At 54.8% G+C, this 27,285-nt stretch overlaps 1 protein-coding gene across 1 annotated transcript in view; it reads left to right on the top strand.

Moving 5' to 3' along the window:
* Positions 1–24,968, top strand: part of LOC148807341 (calcium-activated chloride channel regulator 3A-1-like) — a 34,610-nt gene extending 9,642 nt beyond the window's left edge. The window contains exons 6-15 of the mRNA XM_088909539.1: positions 8,109–8,333; positions 12,436–12,660; positions 13,221–13,398; positions 14,932–15,038; positions 16,030–16,251; positions 17,758–18,028; positions 20,035–20,205; positions 20,447–20,674; positions 22,764–22,993; positions 24,732–24,968. Of these exons, the coding sequence (XP_088765665.1) occupies positions 8,109–8,333; positions 12,436–12,660; positions 13,221–13,398; positions 14,932–15,038; positions 16,030–16,251; positions 17,758–18,028; positions 20,035–20,205; positions 20,447–20,674; positions 22,764–22,993; positions 24,732–24,968 (2,094 nt within the window). The remainder of the gene's footprint in view (positions 1–8,108; positions 8,334–12,435; positions 12,661–13,220; positions 13,399–14,931; positions 15,039–16,029; positions 16,252–17,757; positions 18,029–20,034; positions 20,206–20,446; positions 20,675–22,763; positions 22,994–24,731) is intronic.
* Positions 24,969–27,285: the final 2,317 nt, after the last annotated feature.

Raw genomic sequence — 27,285 nt, 5'->3', positions numbered from 1 at the left:
AGAGGAGTATTAGTGTGGGTGTGAGTGTGTATTAGTGTGAGTGTGAGTGTGTCTCCTGTGCCCAGGGCAGTGTCCAGTGTCCAGGTCCAGTAGAGGAGTATTAGTGTGAGTGTGTATTAGTGTGAGTGTGAGTGTGTCTCCTGTGCCCAGGGCAGTGTCCAGTGTCCAGGTCCAGTAGAGGAGTATTAGTGTGGGTGTGTATTAGTGTGAGTGTGAGTGTGTCTCCTGTGCCCAGGGCAGTGTCCAGTGTCCAGGTCCAGTAGAGGAGTATTAGTGTGGGTGTGAGTGTGTATTAGTGTGAGTGTGAGTGTGTCTCCTGTGCCCAGGGCAGTGTCCAGTGTCCAGGTCCAGTAGAGGAGTATTAGTGTGAGTGTGTATTAGTGTGAGTGTGAGTGTGTCTCCTGTGCCCAGGGCAGTGTCCAGTGTCCAGGTCCAGTAGAGGAGTATTAGTGTGGGTGTGTATTAGTGTGAGTGTGAGTGTGTCTCCTGTGCCCAGGGCAGTGTCCAGTGTCCAGGTCCAGTAGAGGAGTATTAGTGTGGGTGTGAGTGTGTATTAGTGTGAGTGTGAGTGTGTCTCCTGTGCCCAGGGCAGTGTCCAGTGTCCAGGTCCAGTAGAGGAGTATTAGTGTGGGTGTGAGTGTGTATTAGTGTGGGCGTGAGTGTGTCTCCTGTGCCCAGGGCAGTGTCCAGTGTCCAGGTCCAGTAGAGGAGTATTAGTGTGGGTGTGAGTGTGTATTAGTGTGAGTGTGAGTGTGTCTCCTGTGCCCAGTGCAGTGTCCAGTGTCCAGGTCCAGTAGAGGAGTATTAGTGTGGGTGTGAGTGTGTATTAGTGTGAGTGTGAGTGTGTCTCCTGTGCCCAGTGCAGTGTCCAGTGTCCAGGTCCAGTAGAGGAGTATTAGTGTGGGTGTGAGTGTGTATTAGTGTGGGCGTGAGTGTGTCTCCTGTGCCCAGGGCAGTGTCCAGTGTCCAGGTCCAGTAGAGGAGTATTAGTGTGGGTGTGAGTGTGTATTAGTGTGAGTGTGAGTGTGTCTCCTGTGCCCAGGGCAGTGTCCAGTGTCCAGGTCCAGTAGAGGAGTATTAGTGTGGGTGTGAGTGTGTATTAGTGTGAGTGTGAGTGTGTCTCCTGTGCCCAGGGCAGTGTCCAGTGTCCAGGTCCAGTAGAGGAGTATTAGTGTGGGTGTGAGTGTGTATTAGTGTGAGTGTGAGTGTGTCTCCTGTGCCCAGTGCAGTGTCCAGTGTCCAGGTCCAGTAGAGGAGTATTAGTGTGGGTGTGAGTGTGTATTAGTGTGAGTGTGAGTGTGTCTCCTGTGCCCAGTGCAGTGTCCAGTGTCCAGGTCCAGTAGAGGAGTATAAGTGTGGGTGTGAGTGTGTATTAGTGTGGGCGTGAGTGTGTCTCCTGTGCCCAGGGCAGTGTCCAGTGTCCAGGTCCAGTAGAGGAGTATTAGTGTGGGTGTGAGTGTGTATTAGTGTGAGTGTGTCTCCTGTGCCCAGGGCAGTGTCCAGTGTCCAGGTCCAGTAGAGGAGTATTAGTGTGGGTGTGAGTGTGTATTAGTGTGAGTGTGAGTGTGTCTCCTGTGCCCAGTGCAGTGTCCAGTGTCCAGGTCCAGTAGAGGAGTATTAGTGTGGGTGTGAGTGTGTATTAGTGTGAGTGTGAGTGTGTCTCCTGTGCCCAGGGCAGTGTCCAGTGTCCAGGTCCAGTAGAGGAGTATTAGTGTGGGTGTGAGTGTGTATTAGTGTGAGTGTGAGTGTGTCTCCTGTGCCCAGGGCAGTGTCCAGTGTCCAGGTCCAGTAGAGGAGTATTAGTGTGGGTGTGAGTGTGTATTAGTGTGAGTGTGAGTGTGTCTCCTGTGCCCAGGGCAGTGTCCAGTGTCCAGGTCCAGTAGAGGAGTATTAGTGTGGGTGTGAGTGTGTATTAGTGTGAGTGTGAGTGTGTCTCCTGTGCCCAGGGCAGTGTCCAGTGTCCAGTAGAGGAGTATTAGTGTGAGTGTGAGTGTGTCTCCTGTGCCCAGGGCAGTGTCCAGTGTCCAGGTCCAGTAGAGGAGTATTAGTGTGAGTGTGAGTGTGTATTAGTGTGGGCGTGAGTGTGTCTCCTGTGCCCAGGGCAGTGTCCAGTGTCCAGGTCCAGTAGAGGAGTATTAGTGTGAGTGTGAGTGTGTATTAGTGTGGGCGTGAGTGTGTCTCCTGTGCCCAGGGCAGTGTCCAGTGTCCAGGTCCAGTAGAGGAGTATTAGTGTGGGTGTGAGTGTGTATTAGTGTGAGTGTGAGTGTGTCTCCTGTGCCCATTGCAGTGTCCAGTGTCCAGGTCCAGTAGAGGAGTATTAGTGTGGGTGTGAGTGTGTATTAGTGTGAGTGTGAGTGTGTCTCCTGTGCTCAGTGCAGTGTCCAGTGTCCAGGTCCAGTAGAGGAGTATTAGTGTGAGTGTGAGTGTGTATTAGTGTGAGCGTGAGTGTGTCTCCTGTGCCCAGGGCAGTGTCCAGGTCCAGTAGAGGAGTATTAGTGTGGGTGTGAGTGTGTATTAGTGTGAGTGTGAGTGTGTCTCCTGTGCTCAGTGCAGTGTCCAGTGTCCAGGTCCAGTAGAGGAGTATTAGTGTGAGTGTGAGTGTGTATTAGTGTGAGCGTGAGTGTGTCTCCTGTGCCCAGGGCAGTGTCCAGGTCCAGTAGAGGAGTATTAGTGTGGGTGTGAGTGTGTATTAGTGTGAGCGTGAGTGTGTCTCCTGTGCTCAGTGCAGTGTCCAGTGTCCAGGTCCAGTAGAGGAGTTTTAGTATTAGTGTGAGTGTCTGTGTGAGTGATTGTGAGTGTGTATTAGTGTGAGTGTGTGTGTGTGAGTGTGAGTGTGAGTGTGAATTAGTGTGTTTGAGTGTGTGTGAGTGAGTGTGAGTGTGAGTGTGAATTAGTGTGAGTGTCAGTGTGTATTAGTGTGAATTAGTGTGAGTGTGAGTGTGTGTGAGTGTGAGTGTGTATTAGTGTGAGTGTGAATTAGTGTGAGTGTGAGTGTGCCTCCTGTGCTCAGTGCAGTGTCCTGGTCCAGTAGAGGAGTATTAGTGTGAGTGTGTATTTGTGTGAGTGTGAGTGTGTGTGAGTGAGTGTGTCTCCTGTGCTCAGTGCAGTGTCCTGGTCCAGTAGAGGAGTATTAGTGTGGGTTTGAGTGTGTATTAGTGTGAGCGTGAGTGTGTCTCCTGTGCTCAGTGCAGTGTCCAGGTCCAGTAGAGGAGTATTAGTGTGGGTGTGAGTGTGTATTAGTGTGAGCGTGAGTGTGTCTCCTGTGCCCAGTGCAGTGTCCAGGTCCAGTAGAGGAGTATTAGTGTGAGTGTGAGTGTGTATTAGTGTGAGCGTGAGTGTGTCTCCTGTGCTCAGTGCAGTGTCCAGGTCCAGTAGAGGAGTATTAGTGTGAGTGTGAGTGTGTCTCCTGTGCCCAGGGCAGTGTCCAGTGTCCAGTAGAGGAGTATTAGTGTGAGTGTGAGTGTGTCTCCTGTGCCCAGGGCAGTGTCCAGTGTCCAGGTCCAGTAGAGGAGTATTAGTGTGGGTGTGAGTGTGTATTAGTGTGGGCGTGAGTGTGTCTCCTGTGCCCAGGGCAGTGTCCAGTGTCCAGGTCCAGTAGAGGAGTATTAGTGTGGGTGTGAGTGTGTATTAGTGTGAGTGTGAGTGTGTCTCCTGTGCCCAGGGCAGTGTCCAGTGTCCAGGTCCAGTAGAGGAGTATTAGTGTGGGTGTGAGTGTGTATTAGTGTGAGTGTGAGTGTGTCTCCTGTGCCCAGGGCAGTGTCCAGTGTCCAGGTCCAGTAGAGGAGTATTAGTGTGGGTGTGAGTGTGTATTAGTGTGAGTGTGAGTGTGTCTCCTGTGCCCAGGGCAGTGTCCAGTGTCCAGGTCCAGTAGAGGAGTATTAGTGTGGGTGTGAGTGTGTATTAGTGTGAGTGTGAGTGTGTCTCCTGTGCCCAGGGCAGTGTCCAGTGTCCAGGTCCAGTAGAGGAGTATTAGTGTGGGTGTGAGTGTGTATTAGTGTGAGTGTGAGTGTGTCTCCTCTGCCCAGGGCAGTGTCCAGTGTCCAGGTCCAGTAGAGGAGTATTAGTGTGGGTGTGAGTGTGTATTAGTGTGAGTGTGAGTGTGTCTCCTGTGCCCAGTGCAGTGTCCAGTGTCCAGGTCCAGTAGAGGAGTATTAGTGTGGGTGTGAGTGTGTATTAGTGTGAGTGTGAGTGTGTCTCCTGTGCCCAGGGCAGTGTCCAGTGTCCAGGTCCAGTAGAGGAGTATTAGTGTGGGTGTGAGTGTGTATTAGTGTGAGTGTGAGTGTGTCTCCTGTGCCCAGGGCAGTGTCCAGTGTCCAGGTCCAGTAGAGGAGTATTAGTGTGGGTGTGAGTGTGTATTAGTGTGAGTGTGAGTGTGTCTCCTGTGCCCAGGGCAGTGTCCAGTGTCCAGGTCCAGTAGAGGAGTATTAGTGTGGGTGTGAGTGTGTATTAGTGTGAGTGTGAGTGTGTCTCCTGTGCCCAGGGCAGTGTCCAGTGTCCAGGTCCAGTAGAGGAGTATTAGTGTGGGTGTGAGTGTGTATTAGTGTGAGTGTGAGTGTGTCTCCTGTGCCCAGGGCAGTGTCCAGGTCCAGGTCCAGTAGAGGAGTATTAGTGTGGGTGTGAGTGTGTATTAGTGTGAGTGTGAGTGTGTCTCCTGTGCCCAGTGCAGTGTCCAGTGTCCAGGTCCAGTAGAGGAGTATTAGTGTGGGTGTGAGTGTGTATTAGTGTGGGCGTGAGTGTGTCTCCTGTGCCCAGTGCAGTGTCCAGTGTCCAGGTCCAGTAGAGGAGTATTAGTGTGGGTGTGAGTGTGTATTAGTGTGAGTGTGAGTGTGTCTCCTGTGCCCAGTGCAGTGTCCAGTGTCCAGGTCCAGTAGATGAGTATTAGTGTGGGTGTGAGTGTGTATTAGTGTGAGTGTGAGTGTGTCTCCTGTGCCCAGGGCAGTGTCCAGTGTCCAGGTCCAGTAGAGGAGTATTAGTGTGGGTGTGAGTGTGTATTAGTGTGAGTGTGAGTGTGTCTCCTGTGCCCAGGGCAGTGTCCAGTGTCCAGGTCCAGTAGAGGAGTATTAGTGTGGGTGTGAGTGTGTATTAGTGTGAGTGTGAGTGTGTCTCCTGTGCCCAGGGCAGTGTCCAGTGTCCAGGTCCAGTAGAGGAGTATTAGTGTGGGTGTGAGTGTGTATTAGTGTGAGTGTGAGTGTGTCTCCTGTGCCCAGTGCAGTGTCCAGTGTCCAGGTCCAGTAGAGGAGTATTAGTGTGGGTGTGAGTGTGTATTAGTGTGAGTGTGAGTGTGTCTCCTGTGCCCAGTGCAGTGTCCAGTGTCCAGGTCCAGTAGAGGAGTATTAGTGTGGGTGTGAGTGTGTATTAGTGTGAGTGTGAGTGTGTCTCCTGTGCCCAGGGCAGTGTCCAGTGTCCAGGTCCAGTAGAGGAGTATTAGTGTGGGTGTGAGTGTGTATTAGTGTGAGCGTGAGTGTGTCTCCTGTGCCCAGGGCAGTGTCCAGTGTCCAGGTCCAGTAGAGGAGTATTAGTGTGGGTGTGAGTGTGTATTAGTGTGAGTGTGAGTGTGTCTCCTGTGCCCAGTGCAGTGTCCAGTGTCCAGGTCCAGTAGAGGAGTATTAGTGTGGGTGTGAGTGTGTATTAGTGTGAGTGTGAGTGTGTCTCCTGTGCCCAGGGCAGTGTCCAGTGTCCAGGTCCAGTAGAGGAGTATTAGTGTGGGTGTGAGTGTGTATTAGTGTGAGCGTGAGTGTGTCTCCTGTGCCCAGGGCAGTGTCCAGTGTCCAGGTCCAGTAGAGGAGTATTAGTGTGGGTGTGAGTGTGTATTAGTGTGAGCGTGAGTGTGTCTCCTGTGCCCAGGGCAGTGTCCAGTGTCCAGGTCCAGTAGAGGAGTATTAGTGTGGGTGTGAGTGTGTATTAGTGTGAGTGTGAGTGTGTCTCCTGTGCCCAGTGCAGTGTCCAGTGTCCAGGTCCAGTAGAGGAGTATTAGTGTGGGTGTGAGTGTGTATTAGTGTGAGTGTGAGTGTGTCTCCTGTGCCCAGTGCAGTGTCCAGTGTCCAGGTCCAGTAGAGGAGTATTAGTGTGGGTGTGAGTGTGTATTAGTGTGAGTGTGAGTGTGTCTCCTGTGCCCAGGGCAGTGTCCAGTGTCCAGGTCCAGTAGAGGAGTATTAGTGTGGGTGTGAGTGTGTATTAGTGTGAGTGTGAGTGTGTCTCCTGTGCCCAGGGCAGTGTCCAGTGTCCAGGTCCAGTAGAGGAGTATTAGTGTGGGTGTGAGTGTGTATTAGTGTGAGTGTGAGTGTGTCTCCTGTGCCCAGTGCAGTGTCCAGTGTCCAGGTCCAGTAGAGGAGTATTAGTGTGGGTGTGAGTGTGTATTAGTGTGAGTGTGAGTGTGTCTCCTGTGCCCAGTGCAGTGTCCAGTGTCCAGGTCCAGTAGAGGAGTATTAGTGTGGGTGTGAGTGTGTATTAGTGTGAGTGTGAGTGTGTCTCCTGTGCCCAGGGCAGTGTCCAGTGTCCAGGTCCAGTAGAGGAGTATTAGTGTGGGTGTGAGTGTGTATTAGTGTGAGTGTGAGTGTGTCTCCTGTGCCCAGGGCAGTGTCCAGTGTCCAGGTCCAGTAGAGTAGTATTAGTGTGGGTGTGAGTGTGTATTAGTGTGAGTGTGAGTGTGTCTCCTGTGCCCAGTGCAGTGTCCAGTGTCCAGGTCCAGTAGAGGAGTATTAGTGTGGGTGTGAGTGTGTATTAGTGTGAGTGTGAGTGTGTCTCCTGTGCCCAGGGCAGTGTCCAGTGTCCAGGTCCAGTAGAGGAGTATTAGTGTGGGTGTGAGTGTGTATTAGTGTGAGTGTGAGTGTGTCTCCTGTGCCCAGGGCAGTGTCCAGTGTCCAGGTCCAGTAGAGGAGTATTAGTGTGGGTGTGAGTGTGTATTAGTGTGAGTGTGAGTGTGTCTCCTGTGCCCAGGGCAGTGTCCAGTGTCCAGGTCCAGTAGAGGAGTATTAGTGTGGGTGTGAGTGTGTATTAGTGTGAGTGTGAGTGTGTCTCCTGTGCCCAGTGCAGTGTCCAGTGTCCAGGTCCAGTAGAGGAGTATTAGTGTGGGTGTGAGTGTGTATTAGTGTGAGTGTGAGTGTGTCTCCTGTGCCCAGTGCAGTGTCCAGTGTCCAGGTCCAGTAGAGGAGTATTAGTGTGGGTGTGAGTGTGTATTAGTGTGAGTGTGAGTGTGTCTCCTGTGCCCAGGGCAGTGTCCAGTGTCCAGGTCCAGTAGAGGAGTATTAGTGTGGGTGTGAGTGTGTATTAGTGTGAGCGTGAGTGTGTCTCCTGTGCCCAGGGCAGTGTCCAGTGTCCAGGTCCAGTAGAGGAGTATTAGTGTGGGTGTGAGTGTGTATTAGTGTGAGTGTGAGTGTGTCTCCTGTGCCCAGTGCAGTGTCCAGTGTCCAGGTCCAGTAGAGGAGTATTAGTGTGGGTGTGAGTGTGTATTAGTGTGAGTGTGAGTGTGTCTCCTGTGCCCAGGGCAGTGTCCAGTGTCCAGGTCCAGTAGAGGAGTATTAGTGTGGGTGTGAGTGTGTATTAGTGTGAGTGTGAGTGTGTCTCCTGTGCCCAGGGCAGTGTCCAGTGTCCAGGTCCAGTAGAGGAGTATTAGTGTGGGTGTGAGTGTGTATTAGTGTGAGTGTGAGTGTGTCTCCTGTGCCCAGTGCAGTGTCCAGTGTCCAGGTCCAGTAGAGGAGTATTAGTGTGGGTGTGAGTGTGTATTAGTGTGAGTGTGAGTGTGTCTCCTGTGCCCAGGGCAGTGTCCAGTGTCCAGGTCCAGTAGAGGAGTATTAGTGTGGGTGTGAGTGTGTATTAGTGTGAGTGTGAGTGTGTCTCCTGTGCCCAGGGCAGTGTCCAGTGTCCAGGTCCAGTAGAGGAGTATTAGTGTGGGTGTGAGTGTGTATTAGTGTGAGTGTGAGTGTGTCTCCTGTGCCCAGTGCAGTGTCCAGTGTCCAGGTCCAGTAGAGGAGTATTAGTGTGGGTGTGAGTGTGTATTAGTGTGAGTGTGAGTGTGTCTCCTGTGCCCAGGGCAGTGTCCAGTGTCCAGGTCCAGTAGAGGAGAGAGTCACACTTTAAAACCTGGAGGCTCTTCTTTGTCTTGATCCCAGATCAACCAGTTCTGTGATGACAGCTCCCACAATTTTGAGGCGCCCAGTGCCCACAATCGACTGTGCGACTACAGGAGCACCTGGGACGTCATCAGTCAGACCCCCGACTTCAATGGTCGCAACCCCCCAAATGCCACGGAGCCCCCCAGCCCCAGTTTCACCCTGCTGAGGGTCCGTCAGCGCGTGGTCTGTCTGGTGCTGGACACCTCGGGGAGCATGGGCTTGGTAAGAGGAGTACAGCAACACCAAACTGACCAGCTGCAACACTGCTGGCTCTCGGGGAGAGGCAGGGTGATTCTGCGGCAGCTGTGCTGGTTGTGCAGTTGTGCAGTGGTTATACAGTGGCAGCTGTGCTGGTTGTGCAGTTGTGCAGTGGTTATACAGTGGCAGCTGTGCTGGTTGTGGAGTTGTGCAGTGGTTATACAGTGGCAGCTGTGCTGGTTGTGCAGTTGTGCAGTGGTTATACAGTGGCAGCTGTGCTGGTTGTGCAGTGGTTATACAGTGGCAGGTGTGCTGATTGTGCAGTTGTTCAGTGGTTATACAGTGGCAGCTGTGCTGGTTGTGCAGTTGTGCAGTGGTTATACAGTGGCAGCTGTGCTGGTTGTGCAGTGGTTATACAGTGGCAGGTGTGCTGGTTGTGGAGTTGTTCAGTGGTTATACAGTGGCAGGTGTGCTGATTGTGCAGTTGTGCAGTGGTTATACAGTGGCAGGTGTGCTGATTGTGCAGTTGTTCAGTGGTTATACAGTGGCAGCTGTGCTGGTTGTGCAGTTGTGCAGTGGTTATACAGTGGCAGCTGTGCTGGTTGTGCAGTGGTTATACAGTGGCAGGTGTGCTGGTTGTGGAGTTGTGCAGTGGTTATACAGTGGCAGCTGTGCTGGTTGTGCAGTTGTGCAGTGGTTATACAGTGGCAGTTGTGCTGGTTGTGCAGTTGTGCAGTGGTTATACAGTGGCAGCTGTGCTGGTTGTGGAGTTGTGCAGTGGTTATACAGTGGCAGCTGTGCTGGTTGTGCAGTTGTGCAGTGGTTATACAGTGGCAGCTGTGCTGGTTGTGCAGTGGTTATACAGTGGCAGCTGTGCTGGTTGTTCAGTGGTTATACAGTGGCAGTTGTGCTGGTTGTGCAGTTGTGCAGTGGTTATACAGTGGCAGCTGTGCTGGTTGTGGAGTTGTGCAGTGGTTATACAGTGGCAGCTGTGCTGGTTGTGCAGTTGTTCAGTGGTTATACAGTGGCAGCTGTGCTGGTTGTGCAGTGGTTATACAGTGGCAGCTGTGCTGGTTGTGCAGTGGTTATACAGTGGCAGGTGTGCTGGTTGTGGAGTTGTTCAGTGGTTATACAGTGGCAGTTGTGCTGGTTGTGCAGTTGTGCAGTGGTTATACAGTGGCAGTTGTGCTGGTTGTGGAGTTGTGCAGTGGTTATACAGTGGCAGCTGTGCTGGTTGTGGAGTTGTGCAGTGGTTATACAGTGGCAGCTGTGCTGGTTGTGGAGTTGTGCAGTGGTTATACAGTGGCAGCTGTGCTGGTTGTGGAGTTGTGCAGTGGTTATACAGTGGCAGCTGTGCTGGTTGTGCAGTTGTGCAGTGGTTATACAGTGGCAGCTGTGCTGGTTGTGCAGTGGTTATACAGTGGCAGCTGTGCTGGTTGTGCAGTGGTTATACAGTGGCAGGTGTGCTGGTTGTGGAGTTGTTCAGTGGTTATACAGTGGCAGGTGTGCTGATTGTGCAGTGGTTATACAGTGGCAGGTGTGCTGGTTGTGGAGTTGTTCAGTGGTTATACAGTGGCAGGTGTGCTGATTGTGCAGTTGTGCAGTGGTTATACAGTGGCAGGTGTGCTGATTGTGCAGTTGTTCAGTGGTTATACAGTGGCAGCTGTGCTGGTTGTGGAGTTGTTCAGTGGTTATACAGTGGCAGCTGTGCTGGTTGTGGAGTTGTGCAGTGGTTATACAGTGGCAGTTGTGCTGGTTGTGGAGTTGTGCAGTGGTTATACTGTGGTAGTTGTGCTGGTTGTGGTGGTTGTGCAGTTGTGCAGTGGTTATACTGTGGTAGTTGTGCTGGTTGTGCAGTTGTGCAGTGGTGCTGGTTGTGCAGTTGTGCAGTGGTTATATTGTGGTAGTTTTGCAGTTGTGCAGTGGTTACACTGTGGTAGTTGTGCTGGTTGTTCAGTTGTGCAGTTGTTATACTGTGGTACAGTAGTTGTGCTGGTTGTGCAGTTGTTATACTGTGGTAGTTGTGCAGTTGTGCATTGGTTATACTGTGGTAGTTATGCTGGTTGTGCAGTTGTGCAGTGGTTATATTGTGGTAGTTGTGCTGGTTGTGCAGTTGTGCAGTGGTTATACTGTGGTAGTTTTGCAGTTGTGCAGTGGTTATACTGTGGTAGTTGTGCTGGTTGTTCAGTTGTGCAGTTGTTATACTGTGGTACAGTAGTTGTGCTGGTTGTGCAGTTGTGCCGTGGTTACACTGTGGTGGTTGTGCAGTTGTGCAGTGGTTATATTGTGGTAGTTGTGCTGGTTGTGCAGTTGTGCAGTGCTTATTCTGTGGCAGTTGTGCAGTGGTTACACTGTGGTAGTTGTGCTGGTTGTGCAGTGGTGATTCTGTGGTATATACGCTGGTTGTGTAGTTGTGCAGTGGTTATAATGTGGTATTTGTGCTAGTTGTGCAGTGGTTATTCTGTGGCAGTTGTGCAGTGTTTATTCTGTGGTGATTCTGTGGCAGTACACTAGTACAGTGGTTATTCTGTGGCAGTACACTAGTACAGTGGTTGTGCAGTGGTTATTCTGTGGTGATTCTGTGGCAGTACACTAGTACAGTGGTTATTCTGTGGCAGTACACTAGTACAGTGGTTGTGCAGTGGTGATTCTGTGGTGATTCTGTGGCAGTACACTAGTGCAGTGGTTGTGCAGTGGTGATTCTGTGGTGATTCTGTGGCAGTACACTAGTACAGTGGTTGTGCAGTGGTGATTCTGTGTTGATTCTGTGGCAGTACACTAGTACGGTGGTTGTGCAGTGGTGATTCTGCGGCAGTACACTAGTACAGTGTTTGTGCAGTGGTGATTCTGTTTTGATTCTGTGGCAGTACACTTGTGCAGTGGTGATTCTGTGGCATTACACTAGTACAGTGGTTGTGCAGTGGTGATTCTGTGGTGATTCTGTGGCAGTACACTAGTGCAGTGGTTGTGCAGTGGTGATTCTGTGGTGATTCTGTGGCAGTACACTAGTACAGTGGTTGTGCAGTGGTGATTCTGTGGCAGTACACTAGTACAGTGGTTGTGCAGTGGTGATTCTGTGGTGATTCTGTGGCAGTACACTAGTACAGTGGTTGTGCAGTGGTGATTCTGTGGTGATTCTGTGGCAGTACACTAGTACAGTGGTTGTGCAGTGCTGATTCTGTGGTGATTCTGTGGCAGTACACTAGTACAGTGGTTGTGCAGTGGTGATTCTGTGGCAGTACACTAATACAGTGGTTGTGCAGTGGTGATTCTGTGGTGATTCTGTGGCAGTACACTAGTACAGTGGTTGTGCAGTGGTGATTCTGTGGTGATTCTGTGGCAGTACACTAGTACAGTGGTTGTGCAGTGGTGATTCTGTGGCAGTACACTAATACAGTGGTTGTGCAGTGGTGATTCTGTGGTGATTCTGTGGCAGTACACTAGTACAGTGGTTGTGCAGTGGTGATTCTGTGGCAGTACACTAATACAGTGGTTGTGCAGTGGTGATTCTGTGGTGATTCTGTGGCAGTACATTAGTACAGTGTTTGTGCAGTGGTGATTCTGTGGTGATTCTGTGGCAGTACACTAGTACAGTGGTTGTGCAGTGGTGATTCTGTTTTGATTCTGTGGCAGTACACTAGTACAGTGGTTGTGCAGTGGTGATTCTGTTTTGATTCTGTGGCAGTACACTAGTACAGTGGTTGTGCAGTGGTGATTCTGTTTTGATTCTGTGGCAGTACACTAGTACAGTGGTTGTGCAGTGGTGATTCTGTGGTGATTCTGTGGCAGTACATTAGTACAGTGGTTGTGCAGTGGTGATTCTGTGGTGATTCTGTGGCAGTACACTAGTACAGTGGTTGTGCAGTGGTGATTCTGTTTTGATTCTGTGGCAGTACACTTGTGCAGTGGTGATTCTGTGGCATTACACTAGTACAGTGGTTGTGCAGTGGTGATTCTGTGGTGATTCTGTGGCAGTACACTAGTACAGTGGTTGTGCAGTGGTGATTCTGTTTTGATTCTGTGGCAGTACACTTGTGCAGTGGTGATTCTGTGGCAGTACACTAGTACAGTGGTTGTGCAGTGGTGATTCTGTGGCAGTACACTAGTACAGATGTTATTTCCTCAGTCTGACAGGATCGCTCGGATGCGCCAGGCTGCGGAGATCTTCCTTGTCCAGATCCTGGAGCAGGGCTCGCTGGCCGGAATCGTGCGCTTTGATAGCAGTGCGGTCATCCTGCAGCACCTCACCCTGGTCAGTGGGCTGGCCGTGCGGACAGAGCTGGCCAGCAAGCTGCCCACCCAGGCCTCAGGAGGGACCAACATCTGTGAGGGTCTGAGCAAGGGGTTCGAGGTGAGAGAGAGCTTCTCCTTAGTGCTCCTTAGTGCCCCCTGGTGTCCACAGCCTGCTGTGTCAACACACCGTTTTTCCTGCGGGGCTTCGTAGCAGGACGTCACTATCCGGACCCCAGAGTCACCACTGGTCCACTCACATATCAATGGACCAGAGCCCCTGGTCCAACAGGACCGGACCTGAGCCACTGGGCCAGCTGTCCCACTGGTCGAACAGAACCGGACCTGAGCCACTGGACCAGCTGTCCTCCTGGTCCAAAATGACTGGACCTGAGCCACTGGGCCAGCTGTTCCCCTGGTCCAACATGACCGGACCTGAGCCACTGGGACAGCTGTTCCCCTGGTCCAACAGGACCGGACCTGAACCACTGGACCAGCTGCCCCCCTGGTCCAACAGAACCGGACCTGAGCTACTGGACCAGCTGTCCTCCTGGTCAAACAGGACTGGACCTGGGCCACTGGACGAGCTGTCCCCCTGGTCAAACAGGACTGGACCTGAGCCACTGGACCAGCTGTCCTCCTGGTCTACGCCCTGGAGTGACCAGGTCTGCTTTGCTCCAGGTCCTGAGAGAGGATGACCAGGACATCGCGGGCACTGAGATCATCCTACTGACCGATGGGGAGGACAACAATGTGGGCTCCTGTCTTCAGACAGCACAGAGCAGTGGGGTCACTATCCACACAGTGGCACTGGGCCCCAACGCTGACCCTCAGCTGGAGCAGTTCGCCCTTCGAACAGGTAGGGATCCCCCTCTCCCTATCCTGACCCCTCTCCCTCCTCACTGATCCAGGAGTGTCCAGTCCCACACAGAGCCTGTCCTGACCCCTCTCTCCCTCCTCACTGATCCAGGAGTGTCCAGTCCCACACAGAGCCTGTCCTGACCCCTCTCTCCCTCCTCACTGATCCAGGAGTGTCCAGTCCCACACAGAGCCTGTCCTGACCCCTCTCTCCCTCTCCTCACTGATCCAGGAGTGTCCAGTCCCACACAGAGCCTGTCCTGACCCCTCTCTCCCTCTCCTCACTGATCCAGGAGTGTCCAGTCCCACACAGAGCCTGTCCTGACCCCTCTCTCCCTCTCCTCACTGATCCAGGAGCGTCCAGTCCCACACAGAGCCTGTCCTGACCCCTCTCTCCCTCCTCACTGATCCAGGAGTGTCCAGTCCCACACAGAGCCTGTCCTGACCCCTCTCTCCCTCCTCACTGATCCAGGAGTGTCCAGTCCCACACAGAGCCTGTCCTGACCCCTCTCTCCCTCCTCACTGATCCAGGAGTGTCCAGTCCCACACAGAGCCTGTCTTGACCCCTCTCTCCCTCTCCTCACTGATCCAGGAGTGTCCAGTCCCACACAGAGCCTGTCCTGACCCCTCTCTCCCTCCTCACTGATCCAGGAGCGTCCAGTCCCACACAGAGCCTGTCCTGACCCCTCTCTCCCTCTCCTCACTGATCCAGGAGTGTCCAGTCCCACACAGAGCCTGTCCTGACCCCTCTCTCCCTCTCCTCACTGATCCAGGAGTGTCCAGTCCCACACAGAGCCTGTCCTGACCCCTCTCTCCCTCCTCACTGATCCAGGAGTGTCCAGTCCCACACAGAGCCTGTCCTGACCCCTCTCTCCCTCCTCACTGATCCAGGAGTGTCCAGTCCCACACAGAGCCTGTCCTGACCCCTCTCTCCCTCTCCTCACTGATCCAGGAGTGTCCAGTCCCACACAGAGCCTGTCCTGACCCCTCTCTCCCTCCTCACTGATCCAGGAGTGTCCAGTCCCACACAGAGCCTGTCCTGACCCCTCTCTCCCTCTCCTCACTGATCCAGGAGTGTCCAGTCCCACACAGAGCCTGTCCTGACCCCTCTCTCCCTCCTCACTGATCCAGGAGTGTCCAGTCCCACACAGAGCCTGTCCTGACCCCTCTCTCCCTCCTCACTGATCCAGGAGTGTCCAGTCCCACACAGAGCCTGTCCTGACCCCTCTCTCCCTCTCCTCACTGATCCAGGAGTGTCCAGTCCCACACAGAGCCTGTCCTGACCCCTCTCTCCCTCCTCACTGATCCAGGAGTGTCCAGTGCCACACAGAGCCTGTCCTGACCCCTCTCTCCCTCCTCACTGATCCAGGAGTGTCCAGTCCCACACAGAGCCTGTCCTGACCCCTCTCTCCCTCTCCTCACTGATCCAGGAGTGTCCAGTCCCACACAGAGCCTGTCCTGATCCCTGGACACATGAGGGAGGAGAGGGGTTTTGGGGGGACAGCTGACCCTCCTGTCCTGCCTTTTCCCACAGGGGGCCAGCGGTTCTCGAGCAGCGACAGGCTGGACTCCACAGCCCTGATCGACGCGTTCAGTGACTTCTCCTCTGAGTCTGGAGACGACACTCTCACCACCATCCAGGCAAGTCTTCCAGAACCAGTACCGGACCTCTGACCCGCCTCAGCCTTCTGCCCTCGTCACTTAACCCCACCTCTGTCCTGGGGAGGACTGGGGACACTCGCTGTCCTGGGGAGGACTATGGACACTTGCTGTCCTGGGGAGGACTGGGGACACTCGCTGTCCTGGGGAGGACTATGGACACTCGCTGTCCTGGGGAGGACTGGGGACACTCGCTGTCCTGGGGAGGACTATGGAGACTCACTGTCCTGGGGAGGACTGGGGACACTCGCTGTCCTGGGGAGGACTATGGAGACTCACTGTCCTGGGGAGGACTGGGGACACTCGCTGTCCTGGGGAGGACTGGGGACACTCACTGTCCTGGGGAGGACTGGGGACACTCACTGTCCTGGGGAGGACTATGGACACTCGCTGTCCTGGGGAGGACTATGGACACTCGCTGTCCTGGGGAGGACTGGGGACACTCGCTGTCCTGGGGAGGACTATGGAGACTCGCTGTCCTGGGGAGGACTGGGGACACTCGCTGTCCTGGGGAGGACTATGGAGACTCGCTGTCCTGGGGAGGACTGGGGACACTCACTGTCCTGGGGAGGACTATGGAGACTCGCTGTCCTGGGGAGGACTGGGGACACTCGCTGTCCTGGGGAGGACTATGGAGACTCACTGTCCTGGGGAGGACTGGGGACACTCGCTGTCCTGGGGAGGACTATGGACACTCGCTGTCCTGGGGAGGACTGGGGACACTCACTGTCCTGGGGAGGACTATGGACACTCGCTGTCCTGGGGAGGACTGGGGACACTCACTGTCCTGGGGAGGACTATGGACACTCGCTGTCAGATTATTTCCATCATTCCAGCTGTAATTGGCTGTTGTGTCAGTGTTGTGTCTGTGTTGTGTCTGTGTTGTGTCAGTGTTGTGTCAGTGTTGTGTCTGCCCCCCTCACACACTGGAACTGCGGACTCAGCTCTCGTCCCCCCGTCCCCCCGTCCCCAGGTCCTGAGTGTGAGTGCTGCAGTCAGTCCTGGAGCCCGGCTCAGAGGCGCAGTGACTCTGGACCCCACTGTGGGCAACAGCACTGTGTTCACTGTCACCTGGCAGAGCAGCCCGCCGGACATCCGGGTGGACAGCCCCGGCGGAGACACCTACAACAGCTCACACCTGGACCCCCAGCAGAGCCCGCGGGTCAGCCGCCTCAGAGTGCCGGGGGTGGCCGAGGTACAGCTAGCTGTCTGTCTGTCTGTCTGTCTGTCTCTCTCTCTGTGAGCCCTGTCTGTCTGTCTCTCTCTCTCCCTGTGAGCCCTGTCTCTCTGATCCTGTCTCCCTGTGAGGCCTGTCTGTCTGTCTGTCTCCCTGTGAGCCCTGTCTGTCTGTCTGTCTGTCTGTCTCTCCCCCTGTGAGCCCTGTCTGTCTGTCTGTCTCCCTGTGAGTCCTGTCTGTCTGTCTCTCTCCCTGTGAGCCCTGTCTGTCTGTCTGTCTCCCTGTGAGCCCTGTCTGTCTGTCTGTCTGTCTGTCTCTCCCCCTGTGAGTCCTGTCTGTCTGTCTGTCTCCCTGTGAGCCCTGTCTGTCTGTCTCTCCCCCTGTGCGGCCTGTCTGTCTGTCTCTCTCCCTGTGAGCCCTGTCTCTCTGATCCTGTCTCCCTGTGAGGCCTGTCTGTCTGTCTGTCTCCCTGTGAGCCCTGTCTGTCTGTCTGTCTGTCTGTCTGTCTGTCTCTCCCCCTGTGAGCCCTGTCTGTCTGTCTGTCTCCCTGTGAGCCCTGTCTGTCTGTCTGTCTGTCTGTCTGTCTGTCTGTCTCTCCCCCTGTGAGCCCTGTCTGTCTGTCTGTCTCCCTGTGAGTCCTGTCTGTCTGTCTCTCTCCCTGTGAGCCCTGTCTGTCTGTCTGTCTGTCTGTCTCTCCCCCTGTGCGGCCTGTCTGTCTGTCTCTCTCCCTGTGAGCCCTGTCTCTCTGATCCTGTCTCCCTGTGAGGCCTGTCTGTCTGTCTGTCTCCCTGTGAGCCCTGTCTGTCTGTCTGTCTGTCTGTCTCTCCCCCTGTGAGTCCTGTCTGTCTGTCTGTCTCCCTGTGAGCCCTGTCTGTCTGTCTCTCCCCCTGTGCGGCCTGTCTGTCTCTCTCTCCCTGTGAGCCCTGTCTCTCTGATCCTGTCTCCCTGTGAGGCCTGTCTGTCTGTCTGTCTCCCTGTGAGCCCTGTCTGTCTGTCTGTCTGTCTGTCTGTCTGTCTCTCCCCCTGTGAGCCCTGTCTGTCTGTCTGTCTGTCTGTCTCTCCCCCTGTGAGTCCTGTCTGTCTGTCTGTCTCCCTGTGAGTCCTGTCTGTCTGTCTCTCTCCCTGTGAGCCCTGTCTGTCTGTCTGTCTGTCTGTCTCTCCCCCTGTGAGTCCTGTCTGTCTGTCTGTCTCCCTGTGAGCCCTGTCTGTCTGTCTGTCTGTCTGTCTCTCCCCCTGTGAGCCCTGTCTGTCTGTCTCTCTCCCTGTGAGCCCTGTCTGTCTGTCTGTCTGTCTGTCTGTCTGTCTCTCCCCCTGTGAGCCCTGTCTGTCTGTCTGTCTCTCTGATCCTGTCTCCCTGTGTGGCCTGTCTGTCTGTCTCTCTCCCTGTGAGGCCTGTCTGTCCGTCTGTCTCTCTGATCCTGTCTCCCTGTGCGGCCTGTCTGTCTGTCTCTCTCCCTGTGAGCCCTGTCTGTCTGTCTGTCTCTCTGATCCTGTCTCCCTGTGTGGCCTGTCTGTGTGCTGCAGGCTGGAGCCTGGAGCTACTCTGTCCTCAACACTGACAGCAGTCAGCAGACCTTCATCCTGACTGTGACCTCCAGCGCTGCGGACGAGTGTGTGTCTCCCATCACTGTGACAGGAGGCATGAATGTCACGGCAGCCACCTACCCCCAGCCAATCACCATCACCGCGCGGGTCTCCCAGGGCGACAGGCCTGTTGTCAACGCCATCGTCGTGGCAATCATGGAGCTCGCCAACGGGTCCAAAATCAGGCTGCCTCTACAGGACAACGGCATAGGTGTACTGGAGTGTCCAGTCAGTGTGTCTGTATTAACCCCTCTCTCTCTCAGTGCAGTGTTAATGTACTGGAGTGTCCAGTCAGTGTGTGTGTATTAACCCCTCTCTCTCTCAGTGCAGTGTTAATGTACTGGAGTGTCCAGTCAGTGTGTCTGTATTAACCCCTCTCTCTCTCTCAGTGCAGTGTTGATGTACTGGAGTGTCCAGTCAGTGTGTCTGTATGAACCCCTCTCTCTCTCTCAGTGCAGTGTTAATGTACTGGAGTGTCCAGTCAGTGTGTGTGTATTAACCCCTCTCTCTCAGTGCAGTGTTAATGTACTGGAGTGTCCAGTCAGTGTGTCTGTATTAACCCCTCTCTCTCTCAGTGCAGTGTTAATGTACCGGAGTGTCCAGTCAGTGTGTGTATTAACCCCTCTCTCTCTCTCAGTGCAGTGTTAATGTACTGGAGTGTCCAGTCAGTGTGTCTGTATTAACCCCTCTCTCTCTCTCTCTCAGTGCAGTGTTAATGTACTGGAGTGTCCAGTCAGTGTGTGTACTGTATTAACCCCTCTCTCTCTCAGTGCAGTGTTAATGTACTGGAGTGTCCAGTCAGTGTGTGTGTATTGACCCCTCTCTCTCTCTCTCTCTCAGTGCAGTGTTAATGTACTGGAGTGTCCAGTCAGTGTGTCTGTATTAACCCCTCTCTCTCTCAGTGCAGTGTTAATGTACTGGAGTGTCCAGTCAGTGTGTCTGTATTAACCCCTCTCTCTCTCAGTGCAGTGTTAATGTACTGGAGTGTCCAGTCAGTGTGTGTATTAACCCCTCTCTCTCTCTCTCTCTCAGTGCAGTGTTAATGTACTGGAGTGTCCAGTCAGTGTGTGTATTAACCCCTCTCTCTCTCAGTGCAGTGTTAATGTACTGGAGTGTCCAGTCAGTGTGTCTGTATTAACCCCTCTCTCTCTCTCTCAGTGCAGTGTTCATGTACTGGAGTGTCCAGTCAGTGTGTGTGTGTATTAACCCCTCTCTCTCAGTGCAGTGTTAATGTACTGGAGTGTCCAGTCAGTGTGTCTGTATTAACCCCTCTCTCTCTCAGTGCAGTGTTAATGTACTGGAGTGTCCAGTCAGTGTGTCTGTATTAACCCCTCTCTCTCTCAGTGCAGTGTTAATGTACTGGAGTGTCCAGTCAGTGTGTGTATTAACCCCTCTCTCTCTCTCTCTCTCAGTGCAGTGTTAATGTACTGGAGTGTCCAGTCAGTGTGTGTATTAACCCCTCTCTCTCTCAGTGCAGTGTTAATGTACTGGAGTGTCCAGTCAGTGTGTCTGTATTAACCCCTCTCTCTCTCTCTCAGTGCAGTGTTCATGTACTGGAGTGTCCAGTCAGTGTGTCTGTATTAACCCCTCTCTCTCAGTGCAGTGTTAATGTACTGGAGTGTCCAGTCAGTGTGTGTGTATTGACCCCTCTCTCTCTCTCTCTCTCTCAGTGCAGTGTTAATGTACTGGAGTGTCCAGTCAGTGTGTGTATTAACCCCTCTCTCTCTCTCTCTCTCTCAGTGCAGTGTTAATGTACTGGAGTGTCCAGTCAGTGTGTCTGTATTAACCCCTCTCTCTCTCTCTCAGTGGAGTGTTCATGTACTGGAGTGTCCAGTCAGTGTGTCTGTATGAACCCCTCTCTCTCTCAGTGCAGTGTTCATGTACTGGAGTGTCCAGTCAGTGTGTGTATTAACCCCTCTCTCTCTCAGTGCAGTGTTAATGTACTGGAATGTCCAGTCAGTGTGTGTATTAACCCCTCTCTCTCTCAGTGCAGTGTTAATGTACTGGAGTGTCCAGTCAGTGTGTGTGTATTAACCCCTCTCTCTCTCTCAGTGCAGTGTTAATGTACTGGAGTGTCCAGTCAGTGTGTCTGTATTAACCCCTCTCTCTCTCAGTGCAGTGTTAATGTACTGGAGTGTCAGTCAGGGTGTGTATTAACCCCTCTCTCTCTCAGTGCAGGGTTAGTGTACTGGAGTGTATTAACCCCTCTCTCTCTAGGTGCTGACGTCTTCAGGAATGATGGGGTGTACTCGGGGTTGTTCTTCAGCTATGGGGGTGATGGTCGGTACAGTCTGAAGTTCGAGGTGATGGGGGTTGGGGGCACAGTACAGGTCTGGACACAGGCAGTGAACTCCGTTTCTCCTCAGCCTGAATACATCGATGGCAATGGTGAGCACCCTCCTGCACCCCAACTCCTACCTCACCCCCTGCACCCCATCTCCAGCCCCCCTCACCCTCCTCCACTCCAACTCCTATCTCCCCCACTGTGTCCCAACTCCAGCCCCCCTCACCCCTCTGCACCCCAATTCCAGCCCCCTGCACCCCAACTCGTCCCCCTCCTCCCCTGTGCCCCAATATCAGCCCCCCTGCAGCCCCCCTGCAGCCCCACTGTGTCTCCTCTCCTCCGCAGGAACGCTGCACGCCGGCGCCCCCTCTGGCCAGCCGGAGCCGAACGGCACAGCGCTGGGGGACTTCAGCCGCAGTGGCAGTGGGGGCACAGTGACGGTCAGCCAGGTGCCCCCCGCGCCCCGAGACCAGTTCCCCCCCGGCCGCGTGACTGACCTGCGGGCCGCTCTGCTCAACCGCAGTGTGGAGCTGCTGTGGACGGCACCCGGAGACGACTACTACACTGGGACAGGTGACACACCGGGACAGGAGACACACTGGGACAGGAGACACACCCGGAGACGACTACTACACTGGGACAGGAGACACACTGGGACAGGAGACACATCCGGAGACGACTACTACACTGAGACAGGAGACACACCGGGACAGGAGACACACTGGGACAGGAGACACACCCGGAGACGACTACTACACTGAGACAGGAGACACACTGGGACAGGAGACACAGCGGGACAGGTGACACACCTGGAGACGACTACTACACCGGGACAGGAGACACACTGGGACAGGAGACACACCCGGAGACGACTACTACACTGGGACAGGAGACACACCGGGACAGGAGACACACCCGGAGACGACTACTACACTGGGACAGGAGACACACCGGGACAGGAGACACACCCGGAGACGACTACTACACCGGGACAGGAGACACACTGGGACAGGAGACACACCCGGAGACGACTACTACACTGGGACAGGAGACACACTGGGACAGGAGACACACCTGGAGACGACTACTACACTGGGACAGGAGACACACCGGGACAGGAGACACACCCGCCCGGAGACGACTACTACACCGGGACAGGAGACACACTGGGACAGGAGACACACCCGGAGACGACTACTACACCGGGACAGGAGACACACTGGGACAGGAGACACACCCGGAGACGACTACTACACTGGGACAGGAGACACACCGGGACAGGAGACACACCCGGAGACGACTACTACACTGGGACAGGAGACACACCGGGACAGGAGACACACCCGGAGACGACTACTACACTGAGACAGGAGACACACTGGGACAGGAGACACACCCGGAGACGACTACTACACTGGGACAGGTGACACACCGGGACAGGAGACACACTGGGACAGGAGACACACCCGGAGACGACTACTACACTGGGACAGGAGACACACTGGGACAGGAGACACATCCGGAGACGACTACTACACTGAGACAGGAGACACACCGGGACAGGAGACACACTGGGACAGGAGACACACCCGGAGACGACTACTACACTGAGACAGGAGACACACTGGGACAGGAGACACAGCGGGACAGGTGACACACCTGGAGACGACTACTACACCGGGACAGGAGACACACTGGGACAGGAGACACACCCGGAAACGACTACTACACTGAGACAGGAGACACACCAGGACAGGAGACACATCAGGACAGGTGACACACCGGGACAGGAGACACAGTGGGACAGGTGACACACCTGGAGACGACTACTACACTGAGACAGGAGACACACCAGGACAGGAGACACATCAGGACAGGTGACACACTGGGACAGGAGACACACCCGGAAACGACTACTACACTGGGACAGATGACACACTGAGACAGGAGACACACCCGGAGACGACTACTACACTGGGACAGGTGACACACTGAGAGAGGAGACACACCCGGAGACGACCCTGAGACACAGTGACTAGACGTCCGTCCCCCACACAGACATTCCCTCACTCTCCCATCTGACCTGTCCCAGTGAGGAGATGCTGGCTGTCCTGGGACAGGTGAGACAGGTGGGACAGGATGCTGGCTGTCCTGGGCCAGGTGAGACAGGTGGAACAGGAGGGACAGGAGGGACAGGATGCTGGCTGTCTTGGGACAGGTGAGACAGGAGGGACAGGTGGGACAGGATGCTGGCTTTCCTGGGATAGGTGGCACAGGTGAGACACGTGAGACAGGATGCTGGCTGTCCTGGGACAGGAGGGACAGGAGAGACAGGTGGGAAAGGTGAGACAGGTTGGAAAGGAGCGACAGGTGGGACAGGATGCTGGCTGTCCTGGGACAGGTGAGACAGGTGAGACAGGATGCTGGCTGTCCTGGGACAGGTGAGACAGGTGAGATAGGATGCTGGCTGTCCTGGGACAGGTGGGACAGGTGAGACACGTGTGACAGGATGCTGGCTGTCCTGGGACAGGTGGGACAGGTGAGACAGGATGCTGGCTGTCCTGGGACAGGTGGGACAGGTGAGACAGGTGAGACAGGATGCTGGCTGTCCTGGGACAGGTGACATGTGCAGTGTATTAGCTGACCGTGTCTGTGTCCCCAGTGTCCAGCTATGACCTCAGGGTGCACCCCAGCCCCCAGGCCCTGAGGGACAACTTCACAGCATGCACCCTGATCAACACCTCCTCCGTGCTCATTCTGTCTGCTGGTCAGCCCCAGAGCCTCCGCATCACGCTGGACGAGCTGCCCGCCGGGAACCGGTCCGTCCTGTACTTCGCTCTGCGAGCCCAGGACGAGGCTGGACAAGAGTCCCCCACCTCCGTCATCACACAGGTCAGCACAGGGGTCAGCACAGGGGTCAGCACACAGGTCAGCACAGGGATCAGTACAGGGATCAGCACACAGGTCAGCACAGGGGTCAGTACAGGGGTCAGTACAGGGGTCAGCACAGGGATCAGTACAGGGATCAGCACACAGGTCAGCACAGGGGTCAGCACAGGGGTCAGCACAGGGATCAGTACAGGGATCAGCACACAGGTCAGCACAGGGGTCAGCACAGGGGTCAGCACAGGGGTCAGCACACAGGTCAGCACAGGGGTCATCACAGGGGTCAGTACACAGGTCAGCACATGGGTCATCACATGGGTCATCACATGGGTCAGCACAGGGGTCATCACAGGGGTCAGTACACAGGTCAGCACATGGGTCATCACATGGGTCAGCACAGGGGTCAGCACTCCAATCTGCATGCAAGTTAGTATCTGGACACAGAGAGGCAGACAGACAGAGGGCAGCTATCCTGTGGTCTGGACACAGACAGACAGACAGAGGGCAGCTGTCCTGTGGTCTGGACACAGACAGACAGACAGAGGGCAGCTGTCCTGTGGTCTGGACACAGACAGACAGACAGAGGGCAGCTGTCCTGTGGTCTGGACACAGAGAGACAGACAGACAGACAGACAGACAGAGGGCAGCTGTCCTGTGGTCTGGACACAGACAGACAGACAGAGGGCAGCTGTCCTGTGGTCTGGACACAGACAGACAGAGGGCAGCTGTCCTGTGGTCTGGACACAGACAGACAGAGGGCAGCTGTCCTGTGGTCTGGACACAGAGAGGCAGACAGACAGACAGACAGACAGACAGACAGAGGGCAGCTGTCCTGTGGTCTGGACACAGACAGACAGACAGAGGGCAGCTGTCCTGTGGTCTGGACACAGACAGACAGAGGGCAGCTGTCCTGTGGTCTGGACACAGGCAGACAGACAGACAGACAGACAGACAGAGGGCAGCTGTCCTGTGGTCTGGACACAGACAGACAGAGGGCAGCTGTCCTGTGGTCTGGACACAGGCAGACAGACAGACAGACAGACAGACAGAGGGCAGCTGTCCTGTGGTCTGGACACAGACAGACAGACAGAGGGCAGCTGTCCTGTGGTCTGGACACAGAGAGGCAGACAGACAGAGGGCAGCTGTCCTGTGGTCTGGACACAGACAGACAGACAGACAGAGGGCAGCTGTCCTGTGGTCTGGACACAGACAGACAGACAGAGGGCAGCTGTCCTGTGGTCTGGACACAGAGAGACAGACAGACAGACAGACAGACAGAGGGCAGCTGTCCTGTGGTCTGGACACAGACAGACAGACAGAGGGCAGCTGTCCTGTGGTCTGGACACAGACAGACAGACAGAGGGCAGCTGTCCTGTGGTCTGGACACAGACAGACAGAGGGCAGCTGTCCTGTGGTCTGGACACAGACAGACAGAGGGCAGCTGTCCTGTGGTCTGGACACAGAGAGACAGACAGACAGACAGACAGACAGACAGACAGACAGAGGGCAGCTGTCCTGTGGTCTGGACACAGACAGACAGACAGAGGGCAGCTGTCCTGTGGTCTGGACACAGACAGACAGAGGGCAGCTGTCCTGTGGTCTGGACACAGGCAGACAGACAGACAGACAGACAGACAGACAGAGGGCAGCTGTCCTGTGGTCTGGACACAGACAGACAGACAGAGGGCAGCTGTCCTGTGGTCTGGACACAGTGTCTGACAGGACCTGTCTCTCTCTCCTGCAGGTCTCGGTGTCTGTGTACACTCCACCGGCCCCCCCGGCCCCCCAGCCCGCGCCGCAGGCCGGGACAGGCGCTGACCGATGTGCGCTGTGGTGGGCGACCCTGCTGCTGCTGGCCGGGCTGCTGGCCGGGCTGCTGGCCTGCGTCGCCGTGGCGATCTGCTGGAGGAGACGCAGGAGACAGCAGCAGACCGGAGGACTGACCATCCCCAACGCCATGGCGATGTCGGCCAAGCACTGACCTGACCAGCAGGGGGGGCCATAACACAGGACAGTGAGACCTCCCCCCCCCACACACACACCCCCCTCTGTGACTGAGACTCCACACACACACCCCTCTGTGTGACTGAGACTCCACACACACACACACACACACACACACACCCTCTCTGTGACTGAGACACACACACACACCCCTCTGTGTGACTGAGACTCCACACACACACCCCTCTGTGTGACTGAGACACACACACACACACACCCCTCTGTGATTGAGACACACACACACCCCTCTGTGACTGAGACTCCACACACACACACCCCTCTATGACTGAGACAAACACACACCCCTCTGTGACTGAGACTCCACACACACACCCCTCTGTGTGACTGAGACACACACACACACACCCCTCTCTGTGACTGAGACACACACACACACACACACCCCTCTCTGTGACTGAGACACACACACACACACCCCTCTCTGTGACTGAGACACACACACACACACCCCTCTCTGTGACTGAGACACACACACACACCCCTCTCTGTGACTGAGACACACACACACACCCCTCTGTGACTGAGACACACACACACCCCTCTCTGTGACTGAGACACACACACCCCTCTGTGACTGAGACACACACACCCCTCTGTGACTGAGACACACACACATACACCCCTCTGTGACTGAGACTCCACACACACACACCCCTCTGTGTGACTGAGACACACACACACCCCTCTCTGTGACTGAGACACACACACACACACCCCTCTCTGTGACTGAGACACACACACACACCCCTCTGTGACTGAGACACACACACACTCTTCTGTGACTGAGACACACACACACACACCCCTCTCTGTGACTGAGACACACACACACACCCCTCTGTGACTGAGACACACACACACACACCCCTCTCTGTGACTGAGACACACACACACACACACCCCTCTGTGACTGAGACTCCACACACACACACACCCCTCTCTGTGACTGAGACACACACACACCCCTCTGTGACTGAGACTCCACACACACACCCCTCTGTGTGACTGAGACTCCACACACACACACACACACACACACACACACACACCCCTCTCTGTGACTGAGACTCCACACACACACCCCTCTGTGACTGAGACACACACACACACACCCCTCTCTGTGACTGAGACACACACACACCCCTCTGTGACTGAGACACACACACACACACCCCTCTCTGTGACTGAGACACACACACACACACCCCTCTCTGTGACTGAGACACACACACACACCCCTCTCTGTGACTGAGACACACACACACACACACACACACACACACCCCTCTCTGTGACTGAGACACACACACACACACACACACACACACACCCTCTCTGTGACTGAGACACACACACACCCCTCTGTGACTGAGACTCCACACACACACACCCCTCTGTGACTGAGACACACACACACACACACCCCCCCTCTGTGACTGAGACACACAAACACCCCTCTGTGACTGAGACTCCACACACACACCCCTCTGTGACTGAGACACACACACACACACACACCCCTCTGTGACTGAGACTCCACACACACACCCCTCTCTGTGACTGAGACACACACACACACACCCCTCTCTGTGACTGAGACACACACACACACCCCTCTGTGACTGAGACTCCACACACACACACACCCCTCTCTGTGACTGAGACACACACACACCCCTCTGTGACTGAGACTCCACACACACACCCCTCTGTGTGACTGAGACTCCACACACACACACACACACACACCCCTCTCTGTGACTGAGACTCCACACACACACCCCTCTGTGACTGAGACAAACACACACCCCCCCCCTCTGTGACTGAGACTCCACACACACACCCCTCTGTGTGACTGAGACTCCACACACACACACACACCCCTCTCTGTGACTGAGACTCCACACACACACCCCTCTGTGACTGAGACACACACACACACACACCCCTCTCTGTGACTGAGACACACACACACCCCTCTGTGACTGAGACACACACACAACCCTCTGTGACTGAGACTCCACACACACACACCCCTCTGTGACTGAGACTCCACACACACCCCTCTCTGTGACAGAGACACACACACACACACACCTCTCTGTGTGACTGAGACTCCACACACACACACACACACCCCTCTCTGTGACTGAGACACACACACACCCCTCTGTGACTGAGACACACACACACACCCCTCTCTGTGACTGAGACACACACACACACACACCCCTCTGTGACTGACACACACACACACACACACACACACACCC

This window comes from Atractosteus spatula, unplaced genomic scaffold, assembly GCF_055471065.1.
Source record: "Atractosteus spatula isolate fAtrSpa1 unplaced genomic scaffold, fAtrSpa1.hap1 Scaffold_33, whole genome shotgun sequence".
Classification (NCBI taxonomy): domain Eukaryota; kingdom Metazoa; phylum Chordata; class Actinopteri; order Semionotiformes; family Lepisosteidae; genus Atractosteus; species Atractosteus spatula.
The sequence above is the reverse complement of the archived record's forward strand: the minus strand, read 5'-3'. Positions and strand labels throughout refer to the sequence as shown.